This window comes from Aythya ferina, assembly GCF_964211825.1.
Source record: "Aythya ferina genome assembly, chromosome: 26".
Taxonomy (NCBI): Eukaryota; Metazoa; Chordata; class Aves; order Anseriformes; family Anatidae; genus Aythya; species Aythya ferina.
This window is the reverse complement of record NC_140324.1, coordinates 1,965,571-1,992,958: the sequence shown is the minus strand read 5'-3', so window position 1 is coordinate 1,992,958 and position 27,388 is coordinate 1,965,571. Positions and strand designations below refer to the sequence as shown.

The window sequence follows — 27,388 nt, the reverse complement described above, 5'->3', positions numbered from 1 at the left end:
GCATCCCCCCATCTCTCCCCGAGCACCCCCCCGCGGACCCCACGCCCCCGAGCACCCCCACCCTAAAGCCTCCCCCCCCACCCCCCAACACCCCCCCATTTCCCCCCGCTCCCCCGGATGCGCCCCATCCATCCCTGCCCCCCCCATCCACCCCCGACCCCCCCATCTTTCCCCAAGCACCCCCCGAACCCCAAATAGCCCCCACCCCATTACACCACCAGCCCCAATGCCCCCCCATGCCCCCCCAGCCCCACCCCCCCTTCTACCCCCAAACCCACATTCCCACCCCCCCATCCGTTCCCAACCCCTCCATCTTTCCCCAACCCCCCCAAACAGCCCCCACCCCAATTACACCCCCCCACCCCAATGACACCCCCATTCCCCCCCAGTTTCCCCCCCAGCCCCTAATACCCCCCCATGCCCCCACCCCACCGCGGGGGGGGCCGGGTTCTCCCGGGGGGGTTCAGGGCAGCAGGAGGGCGGCTGGGTGCTGGGGGGGGCCTACTGGGGGTGCCAGTCACGCCATACTGGGAATAACTGGGAGGAGCAAGGGGGGGGCGCAGGGGGACTGGGATTCCCCCTCCAGCGTTCGGGAGGAAATTGGGGGCCCCCCCCCGTGTGTCCCAGCCCCCGCAGCACCCAGGGAGCAGCTCCCGGGGGGGGGGCAGAGTCTGGGCACATCCCCATGTGCCCCCCCCCCGGTTATAGGGCAGCCCTTATCACCCCCCCCAGATTTGGGGGACCCCCAGATTTGGGGTTCACAGGGGGGGGCCGTGCTGGAGGGGCTGTCCCAGGGGGTGGCACCCGGGGGAGGACGGTGACACACGGCCCCCCCCCGGCAGCGCTCCTCCTGTCACCCTATTTCTGGGGCCACGGGGGCGGAGGTGCCACCTCTGCGCCCCCCCCCCCTCCCCAAATGTCCCCATCCCCCCCTTCCCGAGGGGCTGCGGCCACCCACAGCACCCAAAGGAGCTGTGACGGGGGGGGGGGCAAAAGAGGCCCCTGGGGGTGTGGGGTGACGGACGGACAGACGGACGGGGGGCAGGATGGGGGGGGGCAGAGGGATGGGGGGGTGGACGGACAGACGGACAGGGGGATGGGGGGGTGGCTGGACGGACAGACGGATGGACGGGCGGGTGCAGGGGTGGATGGACAGGGGGACAGAGAGACGGACGGACGGGGGGGTGGACGGACAGACAGACAGGTGGGGGGGCGGATGGATGGACAGACAGACAGCGGGACGGACAGACGGACAGACAGACAGACAGCCCCCCCCAGGCCCTGGGGTCCTGCTTCGGGGGGCTCGGGGGGGGCCGCAGATGGTGGCAGATGACAGCCGGGGGGGGGCCGCGCGTTCCCCCGGGGGTTCGTTCCGTCACCTCGGGTATTTTGGGAGCTTTCCCCAAATATTCCCGGGCTATTTTTGTTTTTTTTTTCTCCCGTTTCGGGGGCAGCGGCTGGTGGAGGGCGCACGGGGCCTGGATGCCCCCCGGTACCGGGGTGTCCCCCCCCAGCCCCCCCGAGGCCACACCGCGCCCCCCCCGACACCCACGTCCCCATGGTGCACGTGCCGCCCCCCCCCCCGCCTGATTTCCCCCCCCCAGGGCTGGGCAGGGGCCACCCACCCCATGTGCCCCCCCCCCCGTGTCCCCCTGTCCCCCCCTCCCCGTGCACGTGGCCCCCGCGGTGGCACGGCCCCGAAATGCAATCGCCTCGGATAGCGCCAGGGCTATTTTCATCCCTCCTCGGTCACGTTGTTCCCCCCCCCCCCCCCCCGCCACCCCCCCCGCCACCGCCACCCCCCCGCCGCCCCCCCCCGCCCGCTGCCGCCCGCGTCATTCCCCCGTTCTGCGGGTGCTGTGTCATCCTGCCCCCCCCCCACGTCCCCTCCTGCCACCCCCGGGACACCGCTGGGGACCCCCCCAGCTCCCCCCCCATCCCAGCTGGGGGGTGGAAATGCCCCCCCCCCTCCATGAACTCCCCCCTCCCCATCTCCTGGCTGGGGGGGTCGGGGGCTGCCTGCAGGGTGGGCTTGGGGGGGGGGCTGGGGGGGCGCTGACCCTGCTCACGTGGGGCGTTATTTCCCCAAAACGGACCCAGATTCAAAAGGGGGACCCCCCCCAATTTGGGACCCCCCCCCCCAAATTTGTGACCCCCGCCAAAAAATGAAGGCTGCTTCATTTTGGGTTGCCATCGCTTGTCCCACACCTTCTGTGGGTTTTCTTTTTGGGGTGGGGGGGCTTTGCTGGGGAGGGGTCCCACCGCCTCCCCCGGTCTCGGGGTTTGGCTGCAGTGGGGGGGGGAGGACAGGCCTGGGGACCCCCCCACCCCCTTGGCAGCCTCGGGGGGGGTCCTCAGCCCCCACCCCGGCTGAGCCCCCTCCCTCTGTCTCTGTCCCTGCAGTCAAAAAGGCCAAGTTCGACGGGCCCCAAGGTGAGCGCCCCCCGCCTGTCACCGGGGGGGGGGGGTTTGGCTGTGGGGGGGGGGCACAAGGGGACCCCAGGCTCAGCCTTACCCCTGGGGACATCGCTGGGGGGACAGGGCTGGGGGTGCCCTGGATGGAATTAGGGGAGGGGGGGGGGGTCATGGCCAGGCCACCCCAGCAGCAGGGGGGGGGGTGTTTGGGGTGGGGGGGTGGGGGGGGGCACACACTGGGGGTCCCCTCACCCCCCCCCGCTCGCTCCCGCAGAGAAGTTCAACACCTACGTGACGCTGAAGGTGCAAAATGTCAAGAGCACGACCATCGCGGTGCGGGGCAACCTGCCCGCCTGGGAGCAGGACTTCATGTTGTGAGTGTCCGGGGGGGGCACCCCCAGCCGGGACCCCCCCCCAACTCCCCTCCCTTCCCCTCCCCGCCGCCCCCTGCGGCCCCCAGAAGGACCCCCCCGGTCCCTCCCCGCCGCTGCTCCCCCTGCCCCCAGCCCCGGCTGAGTCCTGGGGGGCTGGGGAGGGGGCTGGGGGGTGGGACTGGGGTGGGGGTGACCCCTTTTTTTTCCCCCCCCCCACAGTGAAATCAACCGGCTGGACCTGGGCCTGACAGTGGAGGTGTGGAACAAGGGGCTCATCTGGGACACCATGGTGGGCACGGTGTGGATCCCCCTCCGCACCATCCGGCAGTCCAACGAGGTAGGGCCCCCCCCCCCGGCACCCCAAATGACACGGAGCCCCCCCCCCCCGCCATAGGTGGCTCCCCCGTCCCTGCACCCCGTGATTTGGGGGCACCGGGAGCCCCCTTGGGTGCTGGCCCCTCGGGGTGTCCCCACACCAGGGCTGGGCGCCTGGGTCACCGAGGGGCTCGGGGGTGTCCCCGGTGCCCCCCCCTGAGCCCCAATTTCCCCCCCCCAAAAAACCAGGAGGGTCCTGGGGAGTGGCTGACGCTGGACTCGCAGGTCATCATGACCGACAACGAGATCTCGGGCACCAAGGACCCCACCTTCCACCGCATCCTCCTGGACACCCGCTTCGAGCTGCCGCTGGGTGGGTGCCCCCCCTGGGGGCTGCACCCTCCTCCGGGGGGAAGGGGGGGTTCAGGGGGTCCGATCCTGCAGCCCCCCGCCCGCTTTTTGGGGGGATCTGAGCTTTTTTGGGGTTTTTCCCCCTGCAGATATCCCCGAGGAGGAGGCGAGGTACTGGGCCAAGAAGCTGGAGCAGCTCAACGCCATGCGGGACCAGGACGATGTGAGTGGGGGGGGGCTGGGGGTGGGCAGGGCTGGGGGGGGCCACGGGCAGCCCTCACCGCCCGCTGTCCCCCCCCAGTACGCCTTCCAGGAGGAGCAGGAGAAGCCGCTGCCCGTCCACGGCTCCCAGTGCTGTAAGTGCTGCCCCGGGTGCCCCCCCTTTATCCTGCCCCCCCCATGCGGTGGGCTCGGGGCTGCTGGACCCCAGCCCAAGGGGGGCTCAACCTCACCCCACACCCCGCACCCTGTCCCTGTCCCTGTCCCTGTCCCTGTCCCTGTCCCCATTTTCCGTCCCTCCCCTCTCTGCTGGTGTTTTGTCGCCCTTGCGTGGGACCCCCCCGTGGGGCTGAGTCGTGGGGGACAGGGGCAGGGGGGGCAATGGGGGTGGCACGGGGAGCCTGGGGGCTGGTGTGGGGGCTGCTGAGTGGGGGCAGGAGCAGGGGGCCCCGGGGGCAGCTTGGTTTGTCCCAGCCCGTGCCTCAGTTTCCCCCTTTGCAGTCGCTCCGGGGCCGTGCCCAGCCCTGGCGCTGTCCCCAGCCCAGCTCGGTGCCACCCCAGAGCCGCCACCATCCTTATTTCCTCTGCCCCTTTTCTTTGTAGGCAACTGGAATTATTTTGGCTGGGGAGAGCAGCAGAGTGAGTATCCCGTCCCCTCCTCGCCTTCCAGCCCCACGGTCCCCAAGGCGTCCCCTTCACCCTGCCACAGCCTGGGCTGGGGTCCCGCTGGTGGCTTTGCGCTGTGGCTCTGTGCTGGGCGAGGACGGGGACACCGAGCGCCCTGTCCCGGGCAGGGTTGTCCCCAGGGGCTGGTGGGGACACGAGGCTCTGTCCCCTCAGGCTGCCCGGGGGCCGATGAGCAGCTCAGGCTTTGCCTCCGTGGCAGAGCATCCTGGGGGTGCAGGGGGGTCCCCGCACCCCGTCCTCCTCTCCCCTTTTCCATGTATCCTATTCCCCCTCCGATGTCCCTGGAACGGGACACACACCCTCCCCTCGCCCCCAAATCCCCTCTGTGAGGGGTCCCACGCAGCCCCCCAGCCCCTTCCCCGCATCCTGCTCCCTGCACCCTCCCGTGGCCGTGGGGACGCGCGGTTTCGGGGTGCCCCCCCCATCCCGCTCACGGCACCCCCTTGCAGACGACGACCCCGACAGCACGGTGGACGACCGGGACAGCGACTACCGCAGCGAGACCAGCAACAGCATCCCCCCGCCCTACTACACCACCTCGCAGCCCAACGCCTCGGTCCACCAGTACCCGATGCGGCACCAGCAGCAGAGCTCCCGCGACTCCTACACCGACTCCATGCAGAGCTACGAGCTGGACTACTCGGACCAGCGGCCCATCAGGTAGCGCCCCGGCGGCCGGCGCCCACCTCAGCCTGCTCTTCCCACCCTCCCGCGGGTGGCCGAGGCCAGCGGGGTGGCACCGGGGACATTAAGGGTGATGGAGGGACGATGGAGAGGCGAGGAAGAGGAGGGGGACGGTGCCGGCCCCGAGCCTCTCCTCGCTGGGGACCGCGGAGTTCTCCAGCTCGCTTGGGTCAACTCGCCCTGTCCCCAGTGGCGTCCCCAAGCCCTGAGCGAGCCGGGGACGCAGACGTGGCCATAGGGCAGGTGGGGGATGAGCCACACGGTCACAGCTCCCCGCCAGCACAAGGTGCCAGCCCCGTCCCCAGGACGGAGCCCCCCCAGCCCACGTCCCCGCAGCGGCGGGGGGAAGCTGGGGCACGGCGGGTGGCGGCGGCGGCGCGGCGCCGGGACCTCGCTCACCATCGTCTTCCTCTCCTCCCCGGCAGACGCTACGGTAGCGTAGACTCTGCCGCAAACGACGCTGAGTCCGCTTCCGCGTCGAGCAGGCGGACCAGCCGCCAGCCTTCCCTTGAGAGCAGGCGGTCCCTAGACCTATCGGATAGGTGGGTCGCGTCCTCGTCGCGTGCCGTGTGCCGTCGCAGAGTGCTGTGGTCGCTCCTTGCAGCCGCGGTGAGGCCAACACCAGTCCCGGCAAGGGCGGCTTCGCGCCCCGCCGTGGGGTCCCCCCAGCACGGGAGCAGCCTTGGGATGCTCCGAGGTGGGGGGGAGGAGGAGGGGGGGGGTATTTTCGCCCCTCTTGCTGCTGTGCCGGAGCCGGTGGTGGGGATGTGCCCGTGTCGGGGCGCAGCGATCAGGTCCCCATCGCGGCGCGGGAGCCGGTGCCGCGGGGACACGAAGGCCACCTGCGTCCCCAACCGCCTCCCAGGCTGCTACAGCTCGCCAGGCAAAACCCCCCCGCAGTGATTTGGGACCCGAGACTCACCCAGGGGTCCCCCTCGGGCCAGGGTCAGGCCGGGTTTCCAGGCATGAGCCGTGTCTCCTGCACCCCTGTGCCCCAAGCCCCCTTCCCCGAGGAACCCCTCTGTTGCCAGATGATGCCTGCGCCCCTGGGTGTCCCCAGCACCCCTGGGTGTCCCCGGCGCCCTGCTCCCCGCAGCGTGTCCCCATCCTCCTGCTGGCTCCCTGCCTTCCCCAGGGCGCTGCCCGACCCCTTCCCGTGTCCCCCGAGCCCACCCCGAGCCCCGGCTGGAGACGTGGTGTCGGCCTCTTCCTAGGCATGTCCCTGTCCCTGTCCTGTCTGCATGTGTGCTTCTGTGAGTCCCCGCAGCCCCGCGGCCACCGGGCCACCCCGTCCCCAGCAGCACCTGGGGTGCAAGGAGTCCCCCCGCCCTGCTGCACCCATGGGTGCCGGCAGCAGCGAGAGGAGGGTGCAGCGGGAAGGGGGCGGTGGAAAGGGCCTGGCCCCACAACAAGAGCAGAGAGGGGACCCCAGGGGGTGTCTGTGGGGAGGGGGCATCCGTGAGGGGTGCAGGAGAGCAGAGATGGGGTCGGGGGGCAGATTTTGCAGGAGGGGGGGGCAGGAGGCCAGAGCTGGCTGTGGGTGCCACCCTGCCACGCTGTGCCCCCACCCTTGGCAGGGGTGAGCCCAGGGGACAGCCACGAAGGTCCGGCCCCCCCAGCACCCCCCACCAGCCTGGGGGTCCGGTCCCAGCCTTGGGTTCGTGCCTTCGACCACCAGGACGAGGAGCCCGGTGCCCACCCAGGGGCAGGTCCCGGGGGAGCCCCCGCCACGCCAACCCCATCCAGCCCTGCTGCCGCGGGGTCCTTGGGGGGCGAGGGGGTGCGGGGCGGGCAGTGCCGTGGCACGGACCCACGGGAACCCCGTCCTTGTCCCCCTCGCCCCGCAGCCCCACGGGGAGCAGCCGCTACGCCTCGTCGGCCGAGCTGAGCCAGGGCAGCTCCCAGCTGAGCGAGGACTTCGAGAACGAGAGCCTGCGGGACTCGGAGCTGGACGAGCGGGACGGCGACTCCTACCACTCCTGCCACAGCTCCGTCAGCTACCGCAAGGACTCCCCGCGCTGGGAGGAGGATGAGGACGACGACCTCTACCTGGAGGAGGAGGAGGAGGAGTTCAACGAGGACTACAGCGAGAATGAGGAAGGCTACCCCAAAGAGGAGGAGGAAGAGGAGGAAGAGCTGCGGGAGCCAGGCACCTACGAAGCCCCCGAGCACGACACCTACCCCCCAACACAGAAGGCACAGCAGCAGCAGCAGCAGCAGGTCCCACAGCCCCAGCTGGTCCCGCAGGCGAAGCCACAGCAGCAGGAGAGGAAGGAGGAGAGGAAAGAGGAGAAGAAGGAGGACAAGGACACCTCTGTCCCACAAGAGACCCCGGAGGCCCAGCGGGGAGGGGACGAAGCCCCCCTGCCAGAGGCAGAGCCTGAGCCTGAGCCCCCCAAACCAGCTGAGAGGTAGGAGGGTGATTTTGTCCTGGGGTGGCACTGGGATGGCACCATGGGGATGCTCTGGACCCTCCAAACCGGCCGTGGTGGCTCTGCTGTCACCCCTGTGTCCCCTGCCTGGAGATTGCCCCAGCCAGCAGCTGGGCACCAGCACGGTCAGAGGAGGGAGTTTGGTGAAAGCTCGGCCGTGGTCTCCCGTGCTGCACAGAGGAGGTGGGGGTGGCTGAGTCCCTGGCACGGCGCGTGGATAATTCAGGTGCCGGTCGCTGCCTTCAGTTTCTGAATGCACCCATTGTGCCATGGTTCGGTGAGCACAACAGCTCCGCGCAGAGGGGAAGCTTTCTGGTCTTTATTTTGGTTTAAATTATAGACTGGACCTGGGGAAGCTCTGATTTAAAGGAAGACACAATGATTTTTTTTTGCATGAAAAAAAGTCTTTTTTAGGCACAAGGGCTGGCGAGAGCCCTGGCAAAGGTGCTGTCGGTTCAGGTGTGCCTGCAGGGCCCGTTCTGTGGGCAGCTACTGGGTGGCCCCGCACTGGGGACCACCCAAAGCACGGGTGAGGTCCCTCAGTGTGTCCCCGGCTCCCCGTGGCCTCATCCAGGCACCAGCCCCGCTGCCACCTCACACCGGGCTCTCCAGGAGGCTGGGAGGTTGGGAGCATTTCTCTTCCTTTCCTCCTTTTCTGGATTTTACAAAGAGAGGAGGAAAACAACCCCATCAGCACGTCCAGGCTGGAAATTCATCCCTGGGTGCATCCACCTGCTCCTAGCCCTGGTGTGATGGGAAGCCCTCCAGCTCCCTTGGGTGCCCGGGGCAGGGTCCCCTAAGGGTGAGGGGACTCCGGCTTCTCCTCACTCTGCCTTGAGCCCTTTGCTTGGGACCTGCCACCACTGCAGAGCCCTCCCTGGTAGGAAAGTGACATTTGCCATGGCCACGTTTGCTCAGGACCCATTGGGACCCCTAGACCTCATCCGTGCCCGCGTCCCGGTGCCGTGCGGGCGGTGAGCGGGCTGTGTGTCCTTGCAGGGAGCTGGCGGAGGCGGAGGTGCAGGACCCCAAAGCCCGAGCCAAGGCCAACTGGCTGAGAGCCTTCAACAAGGTCTGCCTGCAGCTGCAGGAGGTGAGCGTCCCCGTGGCACGGCACGGCACGGCGAGCCCTGCCTGGCACCTCCGCTGCCCACCCCGTGGCGACCCGCACCTCGAGGGCAGCGGGGACCCGGCTGTCCCCAGCCCGTTGGTGGCCCCACGAGGGGCAGGGAGCGCTGAGGACCTTCCCCGTGTGTGCTGCATGCCGGTGCCAGCCCCTCCGCCCCGTCCCCTGCGTTGCGCTGACACTTTTTTGTTCTGTTTTTAGACTCCATCCTCCATCTTTTCTTTTTGTTTTGGCTCTGGATTCACCCCACGGGGCTTCAGTCCCCCTCCCTGCCGCTTCTCTTTTCAGTTCTCCACCACCATGGCCCTTGCGCCCGCGTCTCCCCTGCCCGCAGGGGAGGGCTGTAGCCCGCCTGCAGGTAAGCATGTCCGAAAGGAACCGGCCCCGCTCCGTGCGTGCCTTCCCCGTGTGCGTGCGTGTGTGCAGGGATTGCCCCGCGAGGGAGGAAGAATTGGCTCTTTCCTCCTTTTTTTTTCACCCCCCCAAAAAAATATTCCCCAGGGGTCCCTGCACACACCCCCTTCCCTGCCATCTCCCTCAGCTCCAGCTCTGCTGTGCCCTCGAGTGCTGCTCCCACTCCCCAAAAGCTGTGGTTCTGCACGGTGCAGCCGCCCCCACCCAACTCCACCACCGAGCTTTCGGGGCCGTTTGGCCTCCTCTCACCCTGCTCAGCCTCTCGAAGCTATCGTAGAGCCCCATCCTTTTAGGACCAGGTGCCGGGTGCTCACAGGCCCCCCTGTGTTTTGCAGGCCCGCGGGGAAGGCGATGGAGAAGCTAAATCGCTGTGGTTCAAAGGCGGGTGAGTACCCGGGGGGCGCGGGGCTGGCCCCTCCTGCTGACTGTAGGACGGGATGAACGCTTTGTGGGGCTGGGGAGAGACATGGGGAGGTTGGCCCCATGAGCTGGGGGCTGGGTTTTTGGGCTGGAAGATGGTCGTTTGGTGCTTTTGGAGACGTCTCCGGCTGCTGCTGTGTCCCCAAAGAGGCACCACCAAGGGGACAGCAAGGAGGTGAGTGGGACAGGGGGGCATGGAGCCAGGTGGCAGCTCCCGCATCCCTCCTGCTGTCCGGGACCTGAGCGATGCCACGGGGCACCCCGAGCCCCCATCTCACCCTCACAGGCAGCCCCGCTCCGCACCGAAAAGCCCCCAAAGGCTGTTTTTCACTCCATTTCCCCCCGCACCACCGCAGCAAACCGGCTCACCGTGGGGCAAGCCGCAGCTTTCCAGCAGCCCCCCCCTTCCCCGCGCCTTCCAGCCTGGCCCCAGGAGCGTGGCGGGGGTCCCTTCCTGCCTCAGTTTCCCCCTTCCCCGCTGACTTTCCTCTCTCTTGCAGGCCTGGCGGCGGGCTGATCATTATAGACAGCATGCCGGACATTCGCAAGCGAAAACCCATCCCCTTAGTTAGCGATTTGGTGAGGTTCCTCCCGTAACGCCTTGCACCCCACAGCCGCCGGCTTCGCTCCCGCTGGACCGCGCCGCCCGCGCCCCGCTCCCCGGCCGCCTCTAACTTGCTTTGTGTTCTCTGTTCTCTCTCCTCCGGCCTGGCTTGGCCGCCCCCGGCTGCAGGGGGGCGGCGGTAAGGTTTCTGCGCTGCATTAACAGCATGCCCGACATTAAGCCCGGACGCAAATCTCTCCCTCTAGTCAGCGATCTGGTGAGCGCGGGCCGAGGGGTTAAAGGGAGAGCACCCTTGGGTGCTGCCAGCCGGCCCCACCGAGCAGCCTCTGCTCCTGATGGTGGTGGTGGTGGTGGAGGGGGGTCCCGGGCTGATTTGGGGTCTCCTGGCCCAGGACCGTGGGTGGGGGCTGTGAGGACGGCGTGGCCGGGCTCTCCCCACCCAAGGGTGCTTCTCTTTAACGGAGCTGCAGGGCCCCGACACCAAGCATCAGCCCGAGGCGTCTGGTTTCCTGAGTTTTGCCGGTGCCACAAGAGCACGGACTTGTCCCCAGTCCCCTCCTGTCCCACCCACCTGCGGTCCCCAGGGCTCGGGCGGTGACGGTGCCAAGCAGACGGACCCGTGTGCTGCAGGAGTGCTGGTTTTTGGACCCCGTGCTCTCCTCCCCAGCATCCTGATGGGCTGTGCCATCCCCTCGCTGGGCACCGCGGTCCCATCCAGCCCCTGCAATGCACAGGGTTCCCCTGCTGTCACCTCTGGTGACAAAAGACGGCGATTTTGGAAACCAGACACCTGTTGTGCCCAGAATTAGGTGACCTTCGCCTCCTTCCTCCACCTCCAGGGTGTCCCCATCCTGTCCCCAGCCCCCTGCCCTGTCCCACCCCGCTGCTCCCCCTCGCTGCCCTTGTCCCCAGCCTGCTCAGGGCACCTGCTGATGCTTCTGCTGTGCTGTGTCGGTGTCGGGGTTTCGGGATGCTGGGTTGTGGGTGGCAGTGGGGTGGGCACTGTGGGAGGGAGGAGGTGGGGGCTGCTGCCTTGTCCTGGTGGGATTTGGCAGGGGACAAAGCGGGGACACTCCTTCTGCTGTGAAATGGCTCCTAATAACGGCCTTTAATTCCCTCCTCGCTGGCCCTGGCTGCCCGCAGGCAATGGTGAGTGCCCCCACCCCAGTCCTGGGGGTCTCGGACCCACGGTGAGGGGCCGTGCTGGATCTGGGGTCTCTGTTTCTTTCCCACAGTCCTTGGTCCAGTCCAGGAAAGCCGGAATCACGTCCGCGCTGGCCTCAAGCACCTTAAACAACGAGGAGCTGGTAGGTGCCAGGCGGGATGGGGCACGGGGCGATGACAGTGACGGGGATGCAGGGTCCACCCTGCCATCCTCCGGCAGTGACAGTGCAGCCATGTTTGGGGACAGTGGCATTTGTCCTTTGCCTGCTCCACATGGTGCTGAGCTCGTCCCCATCCAGCGGTGATGCTGCGGGTGTCCCAACACCCATGGTTGGGGGCTCTGCATGAGCTTCTCCCCCCTCTCTCTCCCTTCCTTGCCCAGAAAAACCATGTTTACAAGAAGACCCTGCAAGCCTTAGTGTACCCCATCTCCTGCACGACGCCCCACAACTTCGAGGTGTGGACGGCCACCACCCCCACCTACTGCTACGAGTGCGAGGGGCTGCTCTGGGGCATCGCCCGGCAGGGCATGCGCTGCGCCGAGTGCGGCGTGAAGTGCCACGAGAAGTGCCAGGACCTGCTCAACGCCGACTGCCTGCAGAGTAAGGAGCCACCGCCCGTGGCCTCGGCCCTTCTCGCCTTGGGGTGGCACGGAGCGAGCGAGCAGCGATCTGGGAGCTGGTCTGCTGCATGCGTGGGGAGGTGGTGAGCAGGGCAGAGCTGCTCCGGGCAGGGTGTAAACCCCTCCAGGTTTGAATTTGTTCATCGTGGGGAGCTTGGGGAGGTCTTGGCTCTTTCCCAGGCACTGGCTGTCCCCCCCCAATCCCACCTGCTGCTGTCCTCTCCCAGGGGCAGCGGAGAAGAGCTCCAAGCACGGAGCAGAGGACCGAACCCAGAACATCATCATGGTGCTCAAAGACCGTATGAAGATCCGGGAGCGCAACAAGCCGGAGATCTTCGAGCTGATCCAGGAGGTGTTTGGGGTCACCAAGACCACGCACACGCAGCAGATGAAGGCGGTGAAGCAGAGCGTCCTGGACGGCACCTCCAAGTGGTCGGCCAAGATCAGCATCACGGGTGGGCACCGGCTGCGCCTGGCGTCCCATGCTGCGGGGACCCTGTGGCCCTCCAAGGGGTCACCCTGTGGGCACAGCTCCTGCCCCCCCTGCCTGATCCCTCTAAGAGCCACAGCATTTGGGGTGAGAGTGGAGACGTGCTCCCTGAGCCACGCTGTCCCTCCACACACTTCTTGTCCCTGCAGATGTGGCTGTCCCCATGCACAAGCATGCTTTGTGCGCCAGCCCTGCATGTCCTGCAGAGTGGCTTTGGTCCCCGGGGCTCTGTGGGATAACACTGGGGTGACATCGGGTGCTCATCATGGGGACCTTGGTGTGGCCACAGCACTGACTTTGCTCTCTGTTCTCTCCGCTATGCCACACGTGTGCCTGGCGTGGATGGCTGTACGTGCTGTGCCGTGCTGTGCCGTGCCGCAGTCGTTTGTGCCCAGGGCCTGCAAGCAAAGGATAAGACGGGCTCCAGTGACCCGTACGTTACCGTCCAAGTTGGAAAGACAAAAAAAAGGACTAAAACTATCTACGGCAATCTCAACCCGGTCTGGGAGGAGAATTTCCATTTGTAAGTTGGCCCCTGGCCCTTTCAGCCCCTCCTTGGCCGTTTGGGTGGTGGGCGGCAGGGACCTGCCCCAGCTGAGGACGGGGGGGTGCTGCTGAGTGCCAGGGCTGTCCCTAGCCCTGGTTTGGGGAACCGGAGGCCGGGTTTCCCTGCTCACCTCGCCCCTCTCTCCCCCAGCGAGTGCCATAACTCCTCTGACCGCATCAAGGTCCGCGTCTGGGACGAAGATGACGACATCAAGTCCCGCGTCAAGCAGCGCTTCAAGAGGGAGTCCGACGACTTCCTGGGCCAGACGATCATCGAGGTGCGGACGCTGAGCGGGGAGATGGATGTCTGGTACAACCTGGGTAAGCAGCCGTCCGTGTGCCACCCACCCTGCTGCAAAGGGGGCTTTCGGCTTGTTGGTGTGGGGTCTGCTGTTAAAAACATCATGAGATACTGGGATCAAGTGTTTGTGTGGGGTCGCTCAGGGAAACTGAGACACGGAGAGGGGCCCCATCCCTGTAGTACCTGAGGATCCAGTTGAATCCCTGTCTGTGATGCCTCGGTTGCTTTGTACTTCGGACCCTCCGCGGTGGAGCCGCTACAGGATGGGGGTGAACAGAGTGGCTCCAGGGGGCTCACTCCTCACCCCACTCTCTGTGCCCTCCAGACAAGCGGACGGACAAGTCGGCCGTGTCGGGAGCCATCCGGCTGCACATCAGCGTGGAGATCAAGGGCGAGGAGAAGGTGGCTCCCTACCACGTGCAGTACACGTGCCTGCACGAGGTGAGCCATGCACGGACCACATCTCCGCACCGCAGCGTGCCGGTCCCCGCCGTGCCACCGCCGGGCCCGGGGACCTGATGGGACTCGTGTGTGTGCCCCCAGAACCTTTTCCATTTCGTGACGGATTTGCAAAACAACGGTGTGGTGAAGATCCCCGATGCCAAGGGGGATGACGCCTGGAAGGTGTACTTTGACGAGACAGCGCAGGAGATCGTGGATGAGTTTGCCATGCGCTACGGGGTGGAGTCCATCTACCAGGCCATGACGTGAGTTCCTCGCCCCTGGCGTCACTCCTGGCCCTTGTCCTCCCCACATGCTGCTGTTTGTGCTCCCACCCTCACCATGGGGACACGCACCCACCCTGCTTGCATGTGCTTGCCACCTCCTTCTCCATGAGCACCCCGAGCCCCGCGGCACCCAGCGCCCTCACCTCGCTCCTCTCCCCGCCAGGCATTTTGCCTGCCTCTCCTCCAAGTACATGTGCCCGGGGGTGCCGGCGGTGATGAGCACCCTGCTCGCCAACATCAACGCCTACTACGCCCACACCACCGCCTCCACCAACGTCTCGGCCTCCGACCGCTTTGCCGCTTCCAATTTCGGGGTAAGTCCGATGGTGCGTAAACACTCCTTCCTTCTTCTTCTCTTTTCTCTGGGGATGGGGGTTGGGGGGCAAAAAGGGGGCGAAAAGGGCCGTGCAAGGCAGCTCCCCACCCAACGGCAGCTGGGCAGTGGGATATTGGCCCCCGCTTGCTCCCAGATTCATCCCTCTCCCATTTTTGGGGAAGGAAATGAGCCACCACCTTCCTAGGAGAAGGTCTAAATTCGCTCCCAAAATTATTATGGTGAAAGCTGGCTTGAAGTCAGGGCCGGCTGGGATGGCAACACGCCGTGCACCCTCGGTGCCAAAGCTGGCCGGGAGCTTTGCACAGCCCTGCACGCGTCGGGTGCGAGCCCTGACCGCTGCAAACTCACCCGGCTGTGCCAGCACCCATGGGTGCCTCGCTGAACGGGGCTGAGTTTGCGCCGGGACTGGGTGCGCCCGTGGGGACGCGGGTGAGGAGGGGGCTGCGCTCTCACCCCGGCTGCCCCCGCGTCTCCCCTGGGTGCACGCGGGCGCTGCGGGGTCGGAGCCCAGCCCCGGTTAGGGCGAAGCGCTGGGTAGCGAGGGACGGGATAGCGAGAGCCGAGCGAGCCGTGCCGCAGGGCCGTGCGGAAGGAGGAGACCACACGACAAACCTTTTCTCTGACGTGGAGGGTTTTAAAAACTTGTTTCTTTCTCTTTTTTTAGAGAGCCTAAGGCTGGGTCCTAAAGTGCCCGGCCGTGTCGCTTTATCCCCGAGTGCCAGCGTGTCCGGTTTTAAGCGCGCTGCAGCCGCTCGGTGCCGGGGGCCGTTGCTGTCTCTGGCACTCCGAAGGTTTGCGGGCGCCAGCGCAGGCTGCAGGCTCGGCCGAGCCGTGGCCAGGTGGACGTGGGACTCGTCCCCGGCCCCACTTGGAGGCAGGGGGATGCCAGGTCCTGGGATAGCCCTGGCTCCATCACAGCTGACGTGGGGGTGTCCAACCCCTCCCCATCCAACCCCAGCACAGGGGCACAGCAAAGTGCCTCCCAGTTGCTTTGCTTCCATCTCATGTGCCTGATTTGCAACCCGATGTGAGGTTCACATCCCTTCACCCCATGCGCAGTGTCTGGGAGCTGAGTTAAAGCCTCTCATCCCCAAAGACCGTCAGCCCACGGCGTTTCCCCTCCGAGCAGCCTGGGCAAGGAAGCAAGGAGCCCTCAGAGCACCCACCTCCTGCTTTGTCCAACAACACTCCGTCTCCAGCAGCCTTGCTTTGTCCTGAAGCAGCTCAGACCCAAAGCTGGGAAAATGCAGCCCCAGCACAGCTGCTCTCCCCATGCCCTTTTTTCCTGAGTTCTCCGAAGGCTTCGTTCCCGGCGCTGTGCACCTGGAGGTGCGATGCTGCAGCCCCCTCCATGCTCCTGCCTCAAGCCCAGGCTTGGAGGCACCCGAGTGGGCAGGGCAGGGGTCCCCCCATCCCCCTCCAGCACTGCAGGAGCTGAGGGGATGCATTCTGCCTCTCGGTCCTGCACCGAGGGGTCCCCACTCTGCAGGGGCCACGCGTGCCCCAGAGCCACCAAGTGCTGCCACCGAGTCCCAGTCACCGGAGAGCACGGGCTGCTCCGTGGGCACCCCAGCGCCCAGGCACAGCGTGGTGGTGGTGGCAGGAGGGAAGGAAGGCAGGGATGGAGGCAGGAGGGGAGGCAGGGCGGCAGGACAGGGCCGAGCGGGCTGGGGCGCAGAGGCAGGCGCAGCGGGGAGGGGGGCGGCCCCCGCTTCCTCCCCCCGTTCACCCGGCCCCGGGGCTTTCTCCGCAGAAAGAGCGTTTTGTCAAACTCCTGGACCAGCTGCACAACTCACTGCGCATCGACCTCTCCATGTACCGGGTAAGGCACTGCCGAGCCTCAGTTTTAGACATTTTCATGTTTAATAAGGTCTGCTTTCACCTCCCCCCAGACGGAGTCCTGCCAGCAGCTCTTCTTTTGCCACCAACTCTTCTTTTTTCTCCCCCAGAATAACTTCCCTGCCAGCAGTCCCGAGCGGCTGCAGGACCTCAAGTCCACGGTGGATTTGCTGACCAGCATCACCTTTTTCCGGATGAAGGTATTTGCCCCCTCAGGAGTTGCAGCTTTGGAGCCCGGGCTCCCCGGCTGCCGGCTCTGCCCACAGCCCCGCTGCCTCCCCACGCAGGTCCAGGAGCTGCAGAGCCCACCCCGAGCCAGCCAGGTGGTGAAGGACTGCGTGAAAGCCTGCCTCAACTCCACCTACGAGTACATCTTCAACAACTGCCACGAGCTCTACAGCCGCGAGTACCAGACGGACCCGGTGCGTGGGCCTGGGCCACCGGGCGCTGCAGGGACCCCGGTGCTCCCCTCCATCCATCCCCTGCCCTTCTCCATCACCCCCCTGCACTCATCCTTCCCTTCTCCCCCCCGTGATGCTCCCCATGAGCCCCGTGGGGCAGACGGGTGACTGGAGCCTCTGCTGTATCCCCATCGCTCCAGAGCAAGAAGGGCGAGGTGCCCCCCGAGGAGCAGGGGCCCAGCATCAAAAACCTGGATTTCTGGTCCAAGCTCATCACCCTGATCGTGTCCATTATCGAAGAGGACAAGAACTCCTACACGCCCTGCCTGAACCAGTGAGTCGCCAATTAATTTATCGCCAAGAAGGGGATGCTCGGGGGGGATGCTCACAATGTGCCAGCGAAGCTGGGTTTGCCCTCTGGACGTGGGGCGCAGCACCCCTTGCACAGCTGGGGAAACTGAGGCAGCGGGGAGGAGGCTGGGGGCTGGGTCTGCAGTCACGGGAGCCCCTTCTCACGCTCTGAGCACCTTGTGCCCACGCTGCCCCCCTGCCCCAGGTTCCCCCAGGAGCTGAATGTGGGGAAGATCAGCGCCGAGGTGATGTGGAACCTCTTTGCGCAGGACATGAAGTACGCGATGGAGGGTGAGTGCCCCCGTGCTGGGCGGAGGAGCTGGGCAGGAGCCACCTCAAATATTCCCCTGGAGAAATAGGCAAACACATTTCACCCCTCATCAAAACCACGCCTAGCTTAAATCCCTCCCAAGAGGCACTCCCATCTTCTCCCCATCCCCCTGGCATCCCTGGAGCTGCCCAAATTCCCCCGCCAGGGTTTGGGGCTGGAAGCGACCGCCCCGTGCTCTCGCCTTCCCCGTGCAGAGCACGACAAGCACCGCCTGTGCAAGAGCGCGGACTACATGAACCTGCACTTCAAGGTGAAGTGGCTGTACAACGAGTATGTCACCGAGCTGCCCTCCTTCAAGAGCCGCGTGCCCGAGTACCCCGCGTGAGTGCAGCCCTGGGGGGTGGGGGGTCAGGCAGGGGGCTCGTGGCTCCATGCTGCCTGGTCTCACCGGGGATGTGTGTCTCCTCCAGCTGGTTTGAGCCCTTCGTTATCCAGTGGCTGGATGAGAACGAGGAGGTGTCGCGGGATTTCCTGCACGGAGCGCTGGAGAGGGACAAGAAGGACGGGGTAAGGCCGGGGCAGCCGATGGGCACGGGAGCGTCCCAGGCTGCTGGAGCGGGGCAATGCCCGGCGTGTCCCCACTGGGGCAGAAATCCCTCGTCCCCGCCGCACGCTCACCCTTCCTCTCGCCCCCCAGTTCCAGCAGACGTCGGAGCACGCGCTCTTCTCCTGCTCCGTGGTGGACGTCTTCTCCCAGCTCAACCAGAGCTTCGAGATCATCAAGAAGCTCGAGTGCCCTGACCCGCAGATCGTCGGGCACTACATGCGGAGGTTTGCCAAGGTGGGCAGCTCACGGGGGGTCCCAGCACCCCCGGGACCCCAGCCCCCCCGCGCCAACCCGGTGCCCTCTCTGCCACCTCCCACCCAGCCGCAGAGCACAAAGTGCGCGCTGCTCAAGGGGATGTGCCACCACCAGACCCCGTGTGTCCCCCCGCTTTGCTAGCGTGGGCCATTATCTAATGAATGCATTGATTAGTTAATTAATCTCAATTAATTAAATGCCACTGGCTTGCTGCAGAGTGGGAGGGAGCTGCAGGCGGGCTCGGCAGCCGGTGCCTTCCCTCCTGCACCGGCACGGAGCTGCCCGCAGAGACCGGGTGCGCTCAGTCTGGCTGCGCCCACGCTCCCGGCACATCCACGGGGCCGGGGGTCCCGCTGTGGATCCCAGCCTGGGAGGTTGCTTTGGTGCTCTGGGACTCATGGTCTTCTTCTCTCCTCCTTCCTCCTTCTGTTTGCTGCTCACCGGGCCGGTCCCCGTCTCTTGTCCGGCTGCAGACCATCAGCAACGTGCTGCTGCAGTACGCCGAGATCATCTCCAAGGATTTCGCCTCCTACTGCTCCAAGGAGAAGGAGAAAGTGGTGACGTATCTCCTGCTGCTCGCCGCTGTCCCCGCGCGGTGGCCCTGGCTGTCACCTAGCTCAAGAGCTGGTCCCTGTGACCAGCCTGCCCACGGTCTTGGTGCCCAATGGTGGACCCCAAAATACTGCAGGGCTCGGTGCCGTGGGGCTCTGATGCCCCCCATGCAGGGTGGGGAGCTCACGGGGGGCTGTTGCAGCCATGTGTGCTGGTGCTGACCCCCCCATCCTGCCCCTCCAGCCCTGCATCCTGATGAACAACATCCAGCAGCTCCGCGTCCAGCTCGAGAAGATGTTTGAAGCCATGGGGGGGAAGGAGGTGCGTATCAGGGGTCTCTGGGGAGTGGGGGGGACACCACAGGGAGGGGCCAGATCTGTTCTTTTTCCCTGGCTCCACAGCGCTGGAGCAGTCCCAGCTCCTCGCTTCTGCACGGGTCACCCCACCCCGTCCCACCCTGCTCTCCCACCACACCAGACACGGACGGGCAGGGTTTGGGATGTGGAGGCAGCCCCCCGGGGGCCCTGCTGCCTTCTCCAACCTGTTCCCCCTCCAGCTGGACACCGAAGCCAGCGACATCCTCAAGGAGCTGCAGGTGAAACTCAACAACGTCCTGGACGAGCTGAGCCGAGTCTTCGCCACCAGGTGAGGGGCGCGGGCGGTGGGCCAGGGGCTGGGGTCCGGGAGCCGTGGTCGTGGCCGGGCTGGGGGCCTGGCCCTGTGGTGTCACCGGGGGGGACGCTGAGCCTCCTGGGCGCTGCGGTCCCCAGCTTCCAGCCGCACATCGAGGAGTGCGTCAAGCAGATGGGTGACATCCTGGGCCAGGTGAAGGGCACCGGCAACGTCCCCGCCAGCACCTGCAGCAGCGTCGCGCAGGATGCCGACAACGTCCTGCAGCCCATCATGGACCTCCTGGACAGCAAGTGAGTGGGGACGGGTGCGCAGGGACCCCCCGATGTCCCCAAACCACCCCAGGAGCAGGGGGGACCAGCAGGGCTGCGGTGGCCATGCCGGAACCTTCAGCCCCGTCCCCTCTCTGCAGCCTGACGCTCTTCGCCAAGATCTGCGAGAAGACGGTGCTGAAGCGGGTGCTGAAGGAGCTCTGGAAGCTGGTGATGAACACGATGGAGAAGACCATCGTCCTGCCCCCGCTCACCGACCAGACGGTGAGTGACAGGGACGGGGACCAGGGACAGGGACCCTGGAGCTGCGGCCACGCGGGACGTCGGTGCCAGGGCCCCTCGCTGGCTTCTTGAGGGGTGCAGGCTTCGGTGGCACCCCCAAACGTGTCCCCAGCTCGTGGCTGGGGACAGGATGGAGGAGGGAAAGGTCACCCTTGACCTGAGTGCCCAGTGAAGCCAGCGCCTGCTCGGCTGACCTCACTGACAGTCACCTGGTGCCATCATGGCACCAGGAGGGGGGACCCGTCCTCTCCTCCCCGCCACGCTGGGGCAGCACCCTGTGCCCTGTGTCAGGAGGGGACTGTGGAGATTTGGGGGTGCGGGGGGAGCCTTGCCAAAGGGCTGGGGGTGTGCAGGCCCGGGGGGAACACGGGGCTGGGGCAGAGAAGCCCAGGAATGTCCCTCTGTGGGGGGAGGTTTCCTGCACGCTTCAAGGCTCTGTGTCACCGTGCTGTGCGCCCGTCCTCCCCCACGCAGCGAGGCACCCCCAGGCTCTCAGGCAGGGACGGGGAAAGTCCCCCCTTGGGTGCCACCAAGGGCTCGGAGCTGAGCCTGTCGTTCTCGGTGGCTTTTGTCACTGTCACAGGGCTGGGGTCTGGCTCTGCCCTGGAGCCACCAGTGGCTGTCAGCTCTGCAGGGCTCTGGGGCTTCTTGCGCTGTGTCGGTGCCACCGGCTCTCGGTCCCCATCCCGGTCCCTGTCCCTCCAAGCCACACATGGCTCCGCCACGCCACAGTGGCAGTATGCCCTGTGCCAAGGGGAGGTGGCAGGGACGTGCAGGTGGCTGAAAGCCCCCCCCGGGGTGATTTTTTGCAAGGGGAGGCAGCCCTCGGGGGTGTGAGGCTGGTCCCTATAGCAGGGCTCTGCCCACCCAGGGGGCGCAGGGCTGCGTGTCGGAGCCAGGTCCCCTTGAAAGAGCCCCCCGCTGCTGCAGGGAAGGACGGGGCGGGTTGGGACGGGGCCATGGTGCTGACAGCAGGGTATCGACACCGCGGCACGGCTGGTGGGGGACGCCCCCGGACCCTCGCCCCGGGGAGGGGGCGGCCGGGGGCTGGCACCTGGGGTGGGGGACACGGAGGAGGGGGCCAACACTCACGCCACGGTTGTTCTCTCCAATTGCTCCGCTCGCCCCTCAATGGCAGATGATTGTAAGTACGGCAGCTCCCTGTCTGTCTGTCTGTCTGTCCGCTGTGTGTCGGTCCTGGCCTCGCCGGTTCCTGTCTCGTGTGGCTGCCCGCGCCCTGCCCGCGCCCTCCTCCGGCCCCCTGTGCCCCCCGCCGGTCCCCGTCCTCTCGCTGCCCGCTTGGCACCGGCCCCAGCTGGGTTTTTAGTGGGGGGGGGGGGACAGAACCTGGACACTTTTGGGGTGCCTGGATTTGGGGGTGCAAGGCTCAGTGCTGGGGAGGGGACGGTGCTGGGCAGCTGGGGCAGTGCCACGCGTTCGGGGCAGCCGAGGCCGGGCTGAGCCCGACTTCTTGCTCCGTGCCGGGGGGGCCGGGGGCCAATGGAGCCAGAGCAGGGGGAGCGGTGTGTGCCGGGCAGACGGCGGCTCTTCCTCACCCCCTCGTGCCTCAGTTTCCCCGTGGCCGGGCTGTGGCCGTGGTGAGGGCTGCGGGGAGCATCGTGCTGGGACACGAGGTCCCGGCCGGGCGGCTGGCAGCGGGCGCGAGGCTTTTCCCCGGGCAGGGCACCGGAGCCTGGACTCGTGGCTCCCTCTCTTGGTGCTGCTGCTGGTTCTCAGACCAGGCGGCTTCAGTCCTTCCTCGTCTGCTGGGTCTGGGGCTGTCCGGGGCAAGGGAAGGGCCAAATCCCCCCCGGCCTGAGCCCTCCTCGAGTACGGGAGGCGCAGCAGCAGCGTGGGTGCGACCGGGTGCTGACCTGCAGGGACAAACACCCGTCCCTGTTCCCCCCGGGCCTTTAATTTCCAACAGCAGCATTTGGAGAGAACTGGGGCCTGCCCCCTCCTCCCCCCCGACCCCACATCCCTGGGGGGGGGTCTGTGTGGTGCCAGCTCTGTGGGGCACGAGGTCCCCCTGTCCCCCCATCACCCCGTGCCTCAGTTTCCCTCCAGGGTAGGGAACCCTCCTGGTAGCCCTGCTTGGCCCAACCGTGCTGCTCCCCCCCCCGCCTCACCCCTCATCCCCCTGCTCCCCCACCCCCCCGCAGGCTCTCTCACCCCCTCTGCTGCCCCCTCCTCATTCAGACGTGCTCCAGCCCCCCCAGGAGGCTGCTCCTGACCCCCACCGTGTGACCCCGCTGTTGGCCCCATCCCTGCGGGGCCTGGGCACGGGGCCAACGCTGGGACCAGAGCTCTGCCTGTGCCCACCCACCCTGAGTGTGCCCCCCCCGTGCTGTGAGCACCCACCAGTGCTGGAGGGAACGGCAGGGCACCGGGGGCTGCCCACACACAGCTCCTGCTGCCCCACAGCCCATGGGGACCAGTTTCCTGACCCCAATGGGGACCAGTTCCCTCTGAGCCCAATATCCCATGGGGACCAGTTCCCTGACCCCGGCGTCCCATGGGGACCAATTCCCCCTGAGCCCAATATCCCACAGGGTCCACTTCCCTCGGAGCCCAGCATCTGCATCCCAGCACGGACCAGTCCCCCAGGGACCCTGCGTCCCAGCAGGACCCAGTCCTCCACTGGCCCAGCGTCCCAGTAGGAACCAGTTACCCCCAGCCCAGCACCCTAGGGTGGGGACCGGTCTCCCACCAGCACGACATCCAGCATCCCAGAGGGACCAGTGCCCCCCACCCCTTAGGAGCTCAGCGATGCCCTCGCCTCCAGCCTGCGGCTCCCACTCCTCACGTCCCCCCCCCGCCCCATCCCACGCTGCCCCCCCGCCACCGCTCAACCTCTGACATTGCTTCTACAGGGCACGCTTTTGAGAAAACATGGCAAGGGGACAGAGAAGGTAAATAGCCCGTGGGCTCCGTGTGTGTCCTCGCCCCGGGGGGCCACCCTGGTGGCCCCACACCCGGCCCCCCCACACCCCCCGGGGCCTGTCCGTGCTTCCTCTGTCGTGCTGTCTGGCTGTGGCGTGCTGTGGTGTCGCGCTGTGCCGTGTTGTCCAGGACGTGTGCGGGATGGGGCCGTGACCCGTGTCTGTGTTACAGGGTGGGGTTGTGCTGTGTGTCCCCCACCAGCCTCTGTGTGTGTGTGGGGGGTGTTTCCCATCCCAGGCAGGCATGGGGGACGCTGCCCCATGGAGATGGACCCGGGGGGGCTCAGCATCCTGCTGGGGTACGGGGTGTGTGTGCTCGAGGGAAGCTGGGCACGAGCCCATCCCAGTGCTGCTGGCCTCGGGAACGGGGCTCTGGGCCATGCTGGGGGGGTCAGGGGGCTGCTGGGATCCCCTGGATCTCTGCCCCCCCCCCAGCCCCATGCCTGGGGGACCAGCAATGCTCGCTGAGCCCCACGACCCTCCCAAAAGCGTTTCTGCAGGCAGGGCAGGCCGGCGGGTGCTCCCTCCACCCAGGTGCTCCCCACTGCCAGGCTGGGGGCCAACACGGCCCCCAACAGCCGCCCCCCCTGCTCCCCAACCCCGGGTGCCCCAAAAAGCCACACCGGCACCCTGTGGGGCGATGCCGTGGTGCCCGGCCCCACTGTCCCCATGCTGTGACTCAGGGGACCCCCAGGTCCTGCCCCGCTGTGTTCCTCCACCGGCTGCAATTCCCCAGCCGTGGGGGGCTGCAGGGAGCGAGGACCCCCCCCAGTAGGGACGAGACCCGGCACTGTAACTGTCCCTCGCTGTTCTCCTCAGAGCAGGGTGAAGCTGCCCAGTCACACTGCAGGAAGGACACGGCTCCTCTGCTCCCCGGCCTTGTCCCGTGCGCTGTGGGGTGGGGGGGTCCCAGCTCTGTACCGTGTCCCGTGGGGGTCCCGGCTCTGTGCCGTGTCCCATTGGGCTCCGTTTGACAGCCGCATCCCTGGGCTGCTCACCGGCCGGGGAATGGGGCCAGGAAGGGAAGGGTTAACGGGGCAGGAGTTGGGGCCACAAAAGGTTAATTTGGGGTCGGGGGGGGGATGTTACGAAATGAAGGTGTGGGGGGGCCAAACCCTTGCGTAAGGCAGCGGTTCGTGGGGGTCTCACTGCTGGGAAGGACTGGAGCTGCTGGTGCTGGGAGGAGCCGGGCCTCGCTGGCTCTGTCCCAGTTTGCCCAGTTGCACACTGGAGGGCCTGGGACGGGGAGCTGGGGCTCAGCCTGATGAGCGGGTGCAGCCCCGGGGGTGGGTGACACCCCTACACCCCATGCCGTGGGGCTGCACCCCCTGGGGCCGTGCCGGTGCTGCCCGTGGGACGGCGTCGTGTCCCCATCCATGGGGGTGGCACGGTGCGGGGCAGCTGGGGACCGGCACCGTGGGGACCGGTGACACCGAGCCGTGGTGTCCCCTGACTGGGGGGGCAGGGGGGTGCCATGCGGCCTCGACACCAGCACCATGGGACACAGGGGGACGGTGCCAGGTGCCACGGCTGTCCCCCTGCGCTCTCTCCGTCCCCCCACCCCGCTGCACTCTCGTCCCTGCGGTGCCAGCAGTGCCCGGTGCTCGGGGACACGGACGCGGGTGCTTGGGGAGCAGGCTGGGACCCCAGGGCGTGCGGTGCCTGGCTCCAGGGTGACACCCTGCCCTGGTGTCCCCGAGCCTCGTCATCACTGTGCCCTGTGTTCTGGGCTCTTGGGGAAGCCCAGAGGGCTCGGAGGAGACCCCCAGAGCCTGGGGGTGCCGGGGAGCCCCCAGGCAGCAGCGCACCCAGCCTTGCACCCTGGCCGCTCACCGGCGCCGTTCCCTTCTCTCTGCTCTCCGCAGGGCACGCAGATGATCTTCAACGCGGCCAAGGAGCTGGGGCAGCTCTCCAAGCTGAAGGTGAGGGTGTGGGGGAGGGCCCAGATCCTCTCGGTGCCGGGACGAGCGGCACCGTCCCCCTTGCAGGGTCCCGCTGGCCCCGCTCTGAGGGCAGGATTTGTCCCCGGCAGGACCACATGGTGCGGGAGGAAGCCAAGAGCCTGACCCCGAAGCAGTGCGCCGTGGTGGAGCTGGCCCTGGACACCATCAAGGTGAGGGCACCCTGGGGCGCAACGGGGAGATGGGGGGGAGCCCATGGGGGAATGTGGGGAGGGGGGGCAGCAAGCAGAGCCCCCACCCCATGGCCGTCCATCCCTGCAGCAATACTTCCACGCCGGCGGCGTGGGGCTGAAGAAAACCTTCCTGGAGAAGAGCCCCGACCTGCAGTCGCTGCGCTACGCCCTGTCCCTCTACACCCAAGCCACCGACCTCCTGATCAAAACCTTCGTGCAGACCCAGGCTTCACAAGGTAGGGCCCCCCCCCACCCCCCCGGCCTGCTTCTTCCCCTCCCACCCCTCCCAGGGCCGTATCCTGCCCCCGTCCTGGTGGTGCTGGGGTCCCGGAGGCTGCGGGCGTGAGGCTGGGGTGGGTTGGATGAGTTCTGTGGATAAAGAGGGGCCGTGGGGTGCCCGGGGCAACCTCATCCCCCCCCCAGGAAGAGCAGCGTGGCCCCGGTGCCAGGCTTGTCTGCGCCCCCGGGGCGTGCGTGTGCTGTCTGTGCGTGTCCCGAGGGACGTCCGTCCGTCCGTCTGTCTGTGCCTCCTGTGCCAGCCGTCCGGGGGCCGGCGGGGTCCCACGGGTGCCCGCAGCACCCCCGGGTGCCGGGGTGGTGCCCGGCGCCTCCGTGTCGCTGCAGTGTCGTCCGGCTGTCGGCCGTGCGTCTGTCTGCCCGATCTGATCTCTCTTTCTCTCTCTTTCTGTTCCCTCCCCTTTTCCTTTTCCTTTTGCTGACCCCCCCCACGCACGTTGTCTCCTTCTCCTCTCTCCGTCCGCTCCGTGCCGTGTCTCCGTCTCTCTCTCTCCTTCCCACCAGTTCATGGTGGAAAAGGTGTTAGGTTTACCCTTAGTGAAGAGATTTATCCTGAGAAGGGTAGGTGCACCGCTCGCCCGCCCCAGCACCCTGCCTGCAGCCGCCGGCCTGGGCTAGTAACCGTCCCCCCCCACCCCCCCCATGCCAAGATCTGTGCCCCCACCCCCGCCCCAACCGAGCGCAGCCGCTTTGGGCTGAATCGGGAGGAATTTGGGGGCGCTCAGCCCCCTCCCCATCACTGCAGCTGGGGGTGCTGGTGCTCACCTTCACTCGTGAGCTCGGGGCGCCCCCACGGTGTCCCCAGAGCTGCTGCTGGGGGGGGCACCTGCCACCACCCGTGGCCACCCCCGTGGCCCCCCACCCCGCTGCCAGAAGGACCATTACTAGCCTTGCTCCGGCGAGCCCCCCCCTCGAGGAATGAGCACAGCCCCCCCCGGGCCCCGCTTGGCCTCCATCGCACACCGCCGGGGTGGGGGGGCCGGGTCTGCACCCCCCCTGCTTGGCCTCCTGCACCCAGCCCCCCCCCCTCGCCCTCCATCGCCTCCATTCCGGCTCAGCATGCGGCACTGCCCAGGCAGGGGTGCCCGTGGGGACGGGGGGCTGGGGGGGGCAGAGGATGGAGGCTGGAGCGTGGCATGGCCGCAGCGCTGTGCCCCCCTGCGCCGTGCTGTGACACCCGGGGACGTGTCCTTCTCGCTCTGATTTCCTTCCCACCGGCTCGGTCGGATGCCCTGAGCCTGCCTTGCCCCACCGAGCCTGGCCCCCCCCTTCGCCTTGCACCCCCCACTCCTTCACCCATGGGTGCATGCACGGCTCAGGGGGTGGGGTGGGGGGGTTGCAGGTCACCAGATCCCCGGGACTGGATGTGGTCCCCGAGATGGAGGGGCAACGTGGGGCCACTGGTGGCCCTGGTGGTGGCACAGGGGCTGGGACAGGTCCCCTGGAGCACTGACCCCCCCTCAGCCCACAGGCACCCCCACCCTGTCCCCCCTCTGCCCCATCAGGGCAAGGGGCTGGGGCCCAGGACCCACAGACTGGGGGGGGGACAGCAGTGACCCAGCCGTCCCCACATGGGGACCAACCCCACTGTCCCCACCCGGTGGCGGTGACCTGCCTCCTCCAGCGGGGTGAGTGGCAGGCAGGGGACACCGGGGACACGGGGGGGGGCTGGCACTCACACTGCCCCCCCCTCGGCCACGCAGGCTCCGGCGTGGACGACCCCGTCGGGGAGGTGTCCATCCACGTGGAGCTCTTCACGCACCCCGGCACCGGAGAACACAAAGTCACCGTTAAAGGTGGGTGCTGGTGGCCTGGGGGGCAGGGGACCGGGGGGTGGTGGGGGTCCCGGGGGGGTGGTGACACCCTGTGAGCCCCCCGCGCCTCCTGCACGCAGTGGTGGCCGCCAACGACCTGAAGTGGCAGACGTCGGGCATCTTCCGTCCCTTCATCGAGGTCAACATCATCGGGCCCCACCTCAGCGACAAGAAGAGGAAATTCGCCACCAAGTCCAAGAACAACAGCTGGGCCCCCAAGTACAACGAGAGCTTCCAGTTGTGAGTGGCGGCCCCCGGGGATGGGGACACGGGGATGGGGACCCCTGGGGACACAGGCTTGGGACACGGGCATGGGGACCCCAGGGGATACAGGGAGGGGGACACGGGGATGAGGACAAAGGGATGAGGACCCCTGGGGACACAGGGAGGGGGACACAGGGATGGGGACATGGGGATGAGGACCCCTGGGGACATGGAGATGGGGACGCAGGGATGGGGACCCCTGGGGACACAGGGATGGGGACACCACCACCAGTTTCAGCTGCGGTTGCTCATCCCCACTGGGATATTTTGGGTATTTTCACCTTGGC

At 67.2% G+C, this 27,388-nt stretch overlaps 1 protein-coding gene across 2 annotated transcripts in view; it reads left to right on the top strand.

The window, feature by feature from the left end:
* The window catches only part of UNC13A (unc-13 homolog A), a 29,140-nt gene that overhangs the window by 516 nt on the left and 1,236 nt on the right, over window positions 1–27,388 (top strand). The window contains exons 2-39 of one of the 2 annotated variants that reach the window (XM_084498561.1): window positions 2,404–2,433; window positions 2,690–2,789; window positions 3,009–3,126; window positions 3,354–3,477; window positions 3,605–3,678; window positions 3,757–3,811; window positions 4,278–4,313; window positions 4,811–5,021; window positions 6,893–7,456; window positions 8,477–8,570; window positions 9,353–9,402; window positions 9,938–10,016; window positions 11,238–11,309; window positions 11,549–11,768; window positions 12,016–12,243; window positions 12,660–12,801; window positions 12,976–13,145; window positions 13,451–13,566; window positions 13,669–13,832; window positions 14,017–14,167; window positions 15,944–16,012; window positions 16,140–16,229; window positions 16,317–16,451; window positions 16,631–16,764; window positions 16,987–17,072; window positions 17,307–17,433; window positions 17,523–17,619; window positions 17,750–17,893; window positions 18,388–18,471; window positions 18,710–18,787; window positions 19,023–19,111; window positions 19,237–19,389; window positions 19,509–19,632; window positions 24,458–24,514; window positions 24,625–24,705; window positions 24,815–24,962; window positions 26,727–26,819; window positions 26,918–27,077. In XM_084498561.1, coding sequence (XP_084354687.1) covers window positions 2,404–2,433; window positions 2,690–2,789; window positions 3,009–3,126; window positions 3,354–3,477; window positions 3,605–3,678; window positions 3,757–3,811; window positions 4,278–4,313; window positions 4,811–5,021; window positions 6,893–7,456; window positions 8,477–8,570; window positions 9,353–9,402; window positions 9,938–10,016; window positions 11,238–11,309; window positions 11,549–11,768; window positions 12,016–12,243; window positions 12,660–12,801; window positions 12,976–13,145; window positions 13,451–13,566; window positions 13,669–13,832; window positions 14,017–14,167; window positions 15,944–16,012; window positions 16,140–16,229; window positions 16,317–16,451; window positions 16,631–16,764; window positions 16,987–17,072; window positions 17,307–17,433; window positions 17,523–17,619; window positions 17,750–17,893; window positions 18,388–18,471; window positions 18,710–18,787; window positions 19,023–19,111; window positions 19,237–19,389; window positions 19,509–19,632; window positions 24,458–24,514; window positions 24,625–24,705; window positions 24,815–24,962; window positions 26,727–26,819; window positions 26,918–27,077 — 4,747 coding nt within the window. Of the gene's footprint in view, window positions 1–2,403; window positions 2,434–2,689; window positions 2,790–3,008; window positions 3,127–3,353; window positions 3,478–3,604; window positions 3,679–3,756; window positions 3,812–4,277; window positions 4,314–4,810; window positions 5,022–6,892; window positions 7,457–8,476; window positions 8,571–9,352; window positions 9,403–9,937; window positions 10,017–11,078; window positions 11,152–11,237; window positions 11,310–11,548; window positions 11,769–12,015; window positions 12,244–12,659; window positions 12,802–12,975; window positions 13,146–13,450; window positions 13,567–13,668; window positions 13,833–14,016; window positions 14,168–15,943; window positions 16,013–16,139; window positions 16,230–16,316; window positions 16,452–16,630; window positions 16,765–16,986; window positions 17,073–17,306; window positions 17,434–17,522; window positions 17,620–17,749; window positions 17,894–18,387; window positions 18,472–18,709; window positions 18,788–19,022; window positions 19,112–19,236; window positions 19,390–19,508; window positions 19,633–24,457; window positions 24,515–24,624; window positions 24,706–24,814; window positions 24,963–26,726; window positions 26,820–26,917; window positions 27,078–27,388 lie in introns of those variants that run through there. The other variant, XM_084498560.1, reaches the window with a different exon arrangement.